The following is a 10,675-nucleotide window of genomic DNA, read 5'->3' on the forward strand; positions in this document are numbered from 1 at the left end:
TTTATCGCCTGTTATTGCATTTTATTGCAAAGTTGCGGCATCCAAAAAAATTTAATTGTGGCGTTTTGATTTTTTTCGCCATTACTGATCTGATTAATTTAGTTTATACTTTGATAGATCAGACGTTTTTTAACTCAGCGATATCAAATATGTGTATTTTGTATTTTTATTTTTTGAATGGGGCAAAAGGGGGGTGATTTGAACTTTTAGATTTTTTTTTAAACATTTTTTTTCTACTTTTTACAATGCTTCAATAGTCTCCTTAGGAGACCTGAAGCTGGAATCATCTGATTGCTTGTGCTACACATAGCAGTGCTTCTTCAGTCCTGCTTTGTGTAGCAGAAATCATCATCTCCTATGAACGCCATTGAATGGTCAACCTTCATTTGGCAAACGGAAAATCGGATTATCAAAGATGTAGGTGATGCTGTTGTCTTGCAATTTTAGTTTGGCTGGATATAACAGCTGGAACCCAATAGCGTTGTCATGAAGGTATCTATAAATGTGAGAGAAGCCTTTATGTTTTCGAGTCACTGAAGAAGAAAAGTCCTGGAAGATAAGGATATGGTTGTTTTTAACTGTTAGACCACGCCCCCTATAAGTATTTGGTCAGTATTCGGTCAGTATTTTTTTTCAGGAGTGGGAGCCAAATTGTTCCTCATCTGGTTTTGGCTCCCACTCCTAAAAAGATATTCTGACTGAATACTAACCAAAACTGATAGTGGGGCCATAGCCTTAGGTACACTCTCAAGCAGGGGCGTACATAGAAATCATGGGGCCCCATAGCAGAAGCTCTAATTGCAGCCCACCCCCACAAAAAATAAATAAATAATTATATGTGTAACAGAAGAGCAGATCTCACAACTTTCTAGCCTTTACATAGCAATTTTCCTCCTGCTGAAGTCCTAGATTCCTCTTTCATTGCCCCCATAAAGTATGATGACAATAAAAGTGCCCCCCAGACACAGTATGTTAGCCCCATGGTGAATTCCTCCACATTAGCCTCCACATGCACAGTATAATGACCCTAATCTACCCCACTTCAACTCCCAAGGCAAAGTATGGTGACCCTAACACAGTATGATCCCCCAACCGTGACTCCCATACAGCCCTCCACACAGTATCATGGGCCTACATACAGTATAATGGCCCGCACTAGCCCTCCAAACAATATAATGGACTCACTCCACACAGCCCTCCAAACAGTATGATGGACCCCACACAAACCTTCATACCATATAATTGCTTTTATACAGTATAATGACCCCCCACATAGCCCTCAAAATATTATAATGGCCCCACATAGCCTTTCATATAGTATAATGCGTCCCCATAATCCTCCACATAGTATAATAAACTTCCCATGATGGACCTCCATAGAATATAATGCACTCCGCATAGTCCTCCATACAGTATATTACACACCCAATAAGTTAAAATGCAGCCCCCATATAGTATAATGCACCCCACAGTCCTAAATGTATATTTTAAATAAGCCGACCCGAGGATAAGTCGAGGCCCCTAATTTTACCACAAAAAAAATGGGAAAACGTATTGACTCGAGTATAAGCCTAGGGTGGGAAATTCAGCAGCTACTGGTAAATTTCCGCATCGTGGTACACATTGCTCCCTCATCACCAATCCTGGTATGCATGGCCACCTCATCCCCCAATCCTGGTATGTATGGCATCCCTCATCTCCCAATTCTGGTATGTATGGCATCCCTCATCCCCCAATCCTGGTATGCATGGCCCCATCATCCCTAATCCTGGTAAGTATGGCACCCCTCATCCCCAATCCTGGTATGTATGGCACCCCTCATCCCTCAATCCTGGTATGCATGGCCCCCTCATCCCCAATCCTGGTATGCACAGGCCTCCTTATCCCCCAATCCTGGTATGTATGTCCCCTTCATCCCCAATCCTGGCATGCATGGCCCCCTCATCCCCAATTCTGGTATGCATGGCCTCCTCATCCCCCAATCATGGTAAGAATGGTATCCTCATCTCCCAATCCTGGTATGTATGGCACCCCTCATCCCCCAAAACTGGTATGCATGGCCTCCTCATCCCATAATCCTGGTATGCATGACCTCCTCATTCCTCGATCCTAGTATGCATGGCCTACTCATCCCCCAATCCTGGTATGTATGGTCTCCTTATAATAATAATAATAGTTTTTATTTTTATAGCGCCAACATATTCCGCAGCACTTTACAAATTTTAGGGGGGACATATACAGACAATACAGAATAAGCATATCACATATCGAAAGGAGTGAGGGCCCTGCTCGCAAGCTTACAGTCTATGAGGAAATGGGGGAGATACAAAAGGTAAAAAGTACATATATTGTATAATGCAGCCTTGATATACTGAATAGGATAAATAATAATACATGGACTGGTGTCCTGCCAGTATGTGTACTGTCCTGACAGAGGCTATTAAGTGCATGGTTGGTGTGAACCTGAAGTTGAAGTAGATTTTAATATGGGGGAAAACTGGGACGGACAGAGTGTGTTTAGGCGATACGCCAGTCTAAAGAAATGTGTTTTTAGGGTTCGCTTGAAACTGTGGGTATTGGGAATGAATTGAACTGTCCTGGGTATCCCCCAATCCTGGTATGTATGGCCCCCTCATCCCCCAATCCTGGTATGTATGGTCCCCTCATCCCGCAATCCTGGTATGCATGGCCTCCTCATCCACCAATTCTGGTAAGCATGGCCTCCTCATCCCCCAATCCTGGTATGTATGACCCCCTCATCCATAATCCTGGTATGCATGGCCTCCTCGGCCCCCATCCTGGTATGTATGGACCCCTCATCCCCCAATCCTGGTATGTATGGCACCCCTCATCCCCCAATCCTGGTATGTATGGTACACCTCATCCCCCAATCCTGGTATGTATGGCAACCCTCGTCTCCCAATCCTGGTATGTATTGCACCCCTCTTCCCCCAATCCTGGTATGTATGGCACCACTCATTTCCCAGTCCTGGTATGTATGGCACTCCTCATCTCCCAATTCTGGTATGTATGGCACCCCTCATCTCCCAATCCTGGCATGTATGGCATCCCTCATCCCCCAATCCTGGTATGTATGTCATCCCTCATCCCACAAACCTGGTATGTATGTCATCCCTCATCCTCCAATCCTGGTATGTACGGAATCCCTCATCCCCCAATCCTGGTATGCATGGCCCCATCATCCTCAATCCTGGAATGTATGGCACCTCTCATCCCCCAATCCTGGTATGTATGGCACTCCTCATCCCCCAATAGTGATATGCATGGCCTCCTCATCCCCCAGTCCTGGTATGTATGGCACCCCTCATCCTCAATCCTAATATGCATGGCCCCCTTATCCCCAATACTGGTATGCATGGCCTCCTCATCCCCCAATCCTGGTATGTATGGCACCCTTCATCTCTCAATCCTGGTATGCATGGCCTCCTCATCCCCCAATCCTGGTATGCATGGCCTCCTCATCCCCCAATCCTGGTATGCATAGCCTCCTCATCCCTCAATCCTGGTATGCATGGCCTCCTCAACCCCAATCCTGGTATGTATGGCCCCCTCATCCCCAATCCTGGTATGCATGGCCCCCTCATCCCCCAATCCTGGTATGCATGGCCCCCTCATCCCCCAATCCTGGTATGCATGGCCTCCTCATCCCCCAATTCTATTTTGCATGGCCTCCTCATCCCCCAGTCCCGGTATATGTGGCCCCCTCATCCCCCAATCCTGGTATGCATGGCCCAATCACTTTACACATAAAAAAATAAACACTTATACTCACCTTCCTTCCTCACGCCTGCTCCAGTGCTGCGTCCTCTCTGCCAGCAACTCATGTCAGCATTTGAGGTGCAGCGCGCACTCTCTGACGCTGATGTGATACTCACTCCTCTCCACGCCGGGACTATGGGTGTGGAGAAGAATGAATATGCAGTAGCGGGCACTTTCAGCAGGAGCTGTGGCTCAGCGCTCCTCCATACCCGCTACTAAAGAGAATGAATATTCATTCTTCTCCACACCCACTGGAGTGGAGAAGAGGGAATATTCATTATCCTTTAGCACCGGGCACACGTGGTAGCTGCAGCAGCGGCTACTGCGTGTGCCCCGCTGCTCCGCCGCCTCAACCCCCCCCCTTCCCACTAACGAAATTTCTATATACTCGAGTATAAGCTGAGGGGGGCTTTACTCGGCTTACACTTGAGTATATAGGGTAAATACAATACTTACCTCTCTCCTCTTCCCCCGCTGCTTCGGGTCCCCCCGGCTCATGGGCCCCATAGCAGTCGCGTGGCCTGACGCCATTGGTGGTAGGCCACTGCTCTCAAGATTTGTTCTTTAATGGACCAGTTTAGGAATCTGACATGCTGCGGTCCTGAAAGACACGCTGCATGTCAGTGTCCGAGGGTGATCCGCAGCCTCAGATGCACACATAGTGGACATTGGATTTCTAGAAATCCCATCCACTATGCTGTAACATCTGGCCGCTGCGGGTTTGACGCTGCATAAATACGCAGCGTCAAACCTGCAGCATTTTCTGATCATGGGCACATACCCAAACTCACCCACAGCATGTAAATTTCTGTAGTCTCCACTGCAGATTTTGACTTGATTGAAATGTCATTACATGCTGGGGATTCCCATATACTGACAAAACAAGTGTGGCATTAGGATTAATGAGATTAGGATTAATAGGATTAGGTGTCGCTGACACCTAACCCTAGCTTTAGTAATGAAGAGGTGTCAGACAGACACCCTGATTACTAGTAAAGAGTTAAATAAACACACACTGAGAATAAAACTCTTTATTTGAAATAAAACAGACATATTCATTAATCATTTAAATAAACCAGTATACTCACCCCATGTCCGATGGTAATCCAAGGGTTAAAGAGATGTCCCACGTTTCTTTTTTCAAGTATCTTTATTTAGCTCCAAAAAGCATTCATTGCTGTACAAAAATGCATAAAAAATGTGGCAAAACATGCGTTTTTGCTGCTAAGAGATGCAGAAACCTTGCAGAAATTTCTGCAATCAAATACTGAATGTGCGCACGTAGCCTAAAGGTATCACTCCAAGAATACTTTTGTCATTTTTGGCCATAAAAGTATTTACATAAATTTTTCTGGCTAACACTGTACCACAATATAACTTTGTTCAGCGCTTACCTGTGCACACAAGTACAAAACCCGCCCTTTTGAGTGGGAGAAAAATGTAGATTTGTTTCTTTCACTGTCAGCCATGGCGGTAGCTGATCTGCGGGACGAGCTGGACTGCTCCATCTGTCTGAGCACTTATACAGATCCTGTAATGCTGAGATGTGGACACAACTTCTGCCGGGTCTGTATTGATCGTGTGCTGGATACACAGGACAAGTCCGGAGTCTATTTCTGTCCCGATTGCAGAGAAGAGTTTCCAGAGCGGCCGGCACTGATGAGGAACTTAACTCTACGTAATGTAATGGAGAATTTATTGTTTACTCCACCAACACCAATGGACACCGGGATCTGCTGCACTTACTGTGTAGACTCTCCTGTACCTGCTGTTAGATCCTGTCTACACTGTGAGGCTTCTCTGTGTGATAAACACTTGAGGTCTCACAGCAAATCACCAGAACACGTCTTATCTGATCCCAGCACTTCTCTGGAGAAAAGGAAATGTTCTGTCCATAAGAAGATCCTGGAATATTACTGCACTGAGGACACGGCTTGTATCTGTGTGTCCTGCAGTTTGGTCGGAGAACATCGGGGACACCGGGTGGAGATGCTGGATGAGGCCTTAGAGAAGAAGAAGAAGAAACTGAGGAATGTCCTCCACAAACTGATCACAAAGAGAAAGGAGACTGAGGAAAGAGTCCGAATTCTGGAGAAGCGTTGGAGAAAAGCTCAAGAAAAAGCAGCTGGAAAAGCCGAGAGAGTCACTGCCCTGTGTACAGACATCAGGAGACGGGTGGACGACCTGGAGAAGAAGGTCCTGAGTGAGATCTCCAGGCAGGAAAAGGAAGAGTCCCTGTCACTGTCTGCTCTGATCCATCAGCTGGAGATAAAGAAGGACGAGCTGTCCAGGAAGATGAGACACATTGAGGAGCTGTGTAACATGACGGATCCACTGACTGTCTTACAGGAACCAGACACCGGTGACTTGTGTGATCCTGAGGAGGAGGGAGGTGATGAGGACACAGGGGGACATGATAAACAGCCCCATGATGGAGATGACCTGGATGTGGCTGTGATCTCACACACATTACACACATTATGTGATGTAATATCAGGTATAAGGAGCGGGATCTATGTGGAGGGTCCTGCAGACATATTACTGGATGTTAACACCGCCGGTAATTACATCCATATATCAGACGACCTGAAAACTGCAATCAGGACACGAGAGAAGCAGAAACGTCCAGAAACATCAGAGAGATTCCAGGATTATCAGGTGATGAGCAGGAGGGGATTTACCTCAGGACGACATTACTGGGATGTGGAGATCAGTAAATCTGGTCGTTGGAGTGTGGGGATGTGTTATCCCAGTATAGACAGGAGGGGGCGTCAATCATACATTGGATATAATAACAAGTCCTGGAGTTTGTGGAGATATGGTAATCAGTATTTAGTGATACATGGCAGTCAAGAGATCCGGTTACCTGGCAATATCTTCTGTAATAAATTCAGGATATGTCTGGATTATGAGGCCGGGCAGCTGTCCTTCTATGAGCTGTGTGACCCCATCAGACACTTACACACCTTCACAATTACCTTCACTCAGCCCCTACATGCTGCATTATGTATATGTGACTGTTCTATAAAGATCTTAGGGGGAAGCAGTAGGTGGAAGAAATCATAACTTCAGAATTAAGACTATAAACTGCTGGTTCATTCTGCTAATGGGATTAATAAGAAGGTTTGCTCGTGGATGATCCACTGGCTAGGTAATTGGTGATTACTTTCTTGCAGTTGTATATTAGCCAATGTGTGTCTCTGTACTCCCTGTAGATAATTCACCATGTGTCAGACATTATTTCTAGTAAAGCTCCGGCAATTAAAAAATCTCTGCTTGAAGTAGCCATGTTTTTATAAGGATACTTCAGGAAAATCTACTTAACGTGTAAATCTGCATGAAAATCTGCAGTAAGGCACACAACACCGTTTTTTCAGGCAGGTCCTCTCAAGAACCTGCCTTAAAATATTCTTTAAGATGCTAAAAAGATTGAAAATATGCTCTACCATGTCAAAATGTCTTGAAATACATATGTCCGGACTTTTTGAGCTTCTTTTAACCACTCCACCATTTCAATCACAACTGGCATGTTCCTGAAGCATCTTCTGCTTCAAAAACTCAGCAGGTACGCCAGCGTTTATAAGAAGCTACATGCACATACCCTAAAGTTATGTGCACATGACGTCTTTTAAACTCAGACGAACCCACCGTCTTCAGAGCAGAAACGGCCAGAAGTATAGACAAGTTACTTGTTTTAACTGCTTGACTCTTTTACAAACCTGCGTAAAATAGGCGTTTTTTACATGCGTTTGTGGTGCAGTGAAATCTGCAGCAAAAACACTGAAACAATTGTCATGCTGCAGGTTGAAATCTGGACCAAATCTGCAAGACAAAAATAATCAGCGTGTACATGAGACTTCAGGATTCTCATCCACTTTGCTGGCTTGAGGAAACCCTTCAGGCTATGTGACAAATCTGTGCAGAAAAAAAGCGAGCTATGTGTACACAGGCCCTTAGATGTGGTAACACCGAGGTTTGATGAGTTTTTAGAGCAGAAACTCTTCCAAATCCTCCACAAAGAACTCAAGTCTCCTTAAAATTTGGAATTTTGAGGAGGATTAGTATACAACACCTTTTTTTCTGATGGGAGAGCTGCTGAGTTTTTTCTGAGCGAAGCTGCTTTAGGAAAACTGTGAGAGTCTTTTTTTTCCTGGAGCGTCCTCTCTGGCAGTTTTGCTGTCATTTTCTGCTCCTCCATCGGCATCTTTTTTCTGTGCTGTCCATTATTGTGATGAACATCTTCTTAGTGGAAGCAACCTGAGAAATGACCATGTTACTTCAATGTTTTTAAACCCTGAAACAGTTGAAAGATGTAACAAAAAACTGAACACGTGCACAGCAATGTCCTTTTTTTTTTTTTTTTTTAATGCTGTGCATTATGTTCACTTTTTTTTTTACAGTGGTTTGACAGCACTTTTTCAGGCAGGTTCCAGGCAGAATCAGTCTGAAAAAAGATGTGGACATTTTATTGAAGAAATTCACAAACTCCTCAAATATTCAATATGACCACAGCCTAAAAAATCTGCAATGAAATCTGAGTGTATGTGTACACAGCGTCTTGATGACGAAGGTGAACTCGCTGAGGTTTTCCTAGCTGAATCCACTTTAGGAAAAAGATACCCAAGAATGAACTACTTATTTTACCCACAGCACTGTCTCTGAACCTTGAAGTGGTAAAAGAAGTAACAAAAGAAGGAACATTTGTGCTGCAAAGTCATTTTGACATTGATGTGCATTATATTCATTTTTTGCAGCACTTTTTCAGGTGAGTTGCAGGCAGAATCTTCCTGAGAAAGATGTGTGCATATTTCCTCAATGTGTTTTATGGCAGATTTTGGTGCAGGTATAGCTGCTCATTTCACTTTTTCCATAGCAGTGAATAAAATCCACTTTGAAAATCAGTGAAATTTCTGGAACAGATCGAGTATTGTGCAGATTGGAATCAGCTGCAAAATTTTTCAAAATACTTTTCTGTAATATTGTACTGAACTTTGCTGCAATTTTTCATTGCAGATTCTGCAACAAATGCTCAGTGTGTTAACAACTTTTCACATACATATAGATCATTGTACAGGGTCTGTTCATAGAGTAAGCCATATGAATGTGTATAAAATGCTCCAGATCTGATTCGGATGGTCACATTAAACAGTCATATGTTAGCGGAAAAAAGAAAGCTATGTCTGACAGAATCCCTTTTTGTTTTTTAACCAAGAAATGCAACTAGTGCTTCTCAGTCCCCCAAAAAATCCAACTTGGCCGATCGGCCTTTTGTCCAATAATGAAGGTTCGTCAGTCCGGCGTCGTTTATTTCTCTGTTGCATCCGACGATTGTGAGTCTTGTTTACAATCAGCCTTTTTCGTCTGACTTTAGTCCAATGTGTATGCGGGTCTTAACCTTGAAGTCACTTTGCATATTTATTATTTCTTCTATATCAATGTGGAGCTTGATCTTTATCCTGTACAAGAGAATTATTATATTTTCTCAAATTTGTGTCTGAACTTGTGGGTGTATATCTCATGGGGACTTTATTGTTTTGTTAAAGACTCAATCACATGGAAAGTGACGTATTTTATGCCAGTCTGTATCATTGTTGGGGGAATCAGGTCTGTGTTATGTAACTGCTGGATAATTTGGGAAGTTAATTAAAATCAAAGAATATCAGTAATGCGCTCCTGTGTCTTTTCTTAAATTGTTTCATGGTTACAATTTGTTGTTTCTCATCGTAGACTTTGTGTGTGTATGTATGTATGTGCGTGATATATATATACACACGCACACACACATACACATTAGTTTTCATACCACTAGGGGGTGCTGTGTCCAACTAGAACCTGCTGATGTCTAGTTAAAGGAGCTGTCCAGCGTTTTCACGAAAGTGTGCAGTCACTCTGTGACTGCAGACTTGCAAATCCTCACATTGTGCATAGCGCGTGCTGTGAGCATTCTCAGATAACGGCGGTGAGACCGAGTAGATGTGACTTATGTATACTTAAGGCCACATTCCGACTAGACGTGTATAGCCTCACTCAATACAAGTGAGATTCACAAGTCTGCACTCACCTAGAATAACTGCAGACTTTCATGATAAGCCTCGACAACCCCTATAAAAGGCTCCATTCAAAGGATGTGCTCTATGCTATAGACACCACAATTGAAGTTGTGACTATTTTTACCACACAATTGCTATAGGAATTAATAGTTCATGTATCCTATTCCTACATAATCCGGTGTGAAGGCGGCATAGTTAGGAGATGAAGTGGTTTTATCTTCCATGTATGTCAAAAAATAATTGTTCACCTGGGAAATATTACAAGCGAGACCCCGAATAAATTATTGTACCAACAACACAGTCACATTCAGTCAAATATGAAGGCGGTGTGCAGAGAACTGCAATGCTATGAAGCTGGCCATACTAATGGGATAGTTAAAGGGGTTGTCCGGTACAAATTGGTAAGTCTACAGTCACTATGTGTGATACACCAACTATTAATTCCCATAGCAATTGTGTGGTAGAAATAGTCACAACTGTAACCTCAATTGTGGTGTCCATAGCACACTGCACATCCCTGCACCTATATTATATTAGGAGAGAGAACTCCGGAGAGCGTTTGAAACGCGTTGCTCCTTGATCACACTATGAACCTATGCATTTAGCTTTTATAAATTTTGCTTAAATAAAAAATAAAAATTTGGATTTTAAGAAGATGAAACCTTTAGTTTTGGATCTAATATTATAGACACCATATGCCACCTTCAGCTCTTCCCGGCGCTTCTCCGGTCCCGCGCCACCATCTTGTGACCGTTGTGGCCGTTCTGACTATCCAGAAGTCAGAGGTAATGATCACAAGTTCTCAATGCAAGTCTATGGGAGCTATAATAAGGCTTTCATAGACT

At 43.6% G+C, this 10,675-nt stretch overlaps 1 protein-coding gene across 1 annotated transcript; it reads left to right on the forward strand.

The window, feature by feature from the left end:
- Positions 1 to 5,205: 5,205 nt before the first annotated feature.
- Positions 5,206 to 9,429, forward strand: LOC141164682 (E3 ubiquitin/ISG15 ligase TRIM25-like). The gene has a single exon (XM_073650169.1). It carries the CDS (start codon positions 5,248 to 5,250, stop codon positions 6,844 to 6,846), a length of 1,599 nt encoding a protein of 532 aa, XP_073506270.1. The 5' UTR covers positions 5,206 to 5,247; the 3' UTR covers positions 6,847 to 9,429.
- Positions 9,430 to 10,675: the final 1,246 nt, after the last annotated feature.

This window comes from Phyllobates terribilis, unplaced genomic scaffold (assembly GCF_046119375.1).
Source record: "Phyllobates terribilis strain yellow unplaced genomic scaffold, ASM4611937v1 Scaffold_10__3_contigs__length_209671492, whole genome shotgun sequence".
In the NCBI taxonomy this organism is placed as follows: domain Eukaryota; kingdom Metazoa; phylum Chordata; class Amphibia; order Anura; family Dendrobatidae; genus Phyllobates; species Phyllobates terribilis.

Excerpts from the sequence above, each read along its gene's own strand:
- LOC141164682 (XM_073650169.1), top strand. The coding sequence starts at position 5,248 with ATGGCGGTAGCTGATCTGCGGGACGAGCTGGACTGCTCCATCTGTCTG.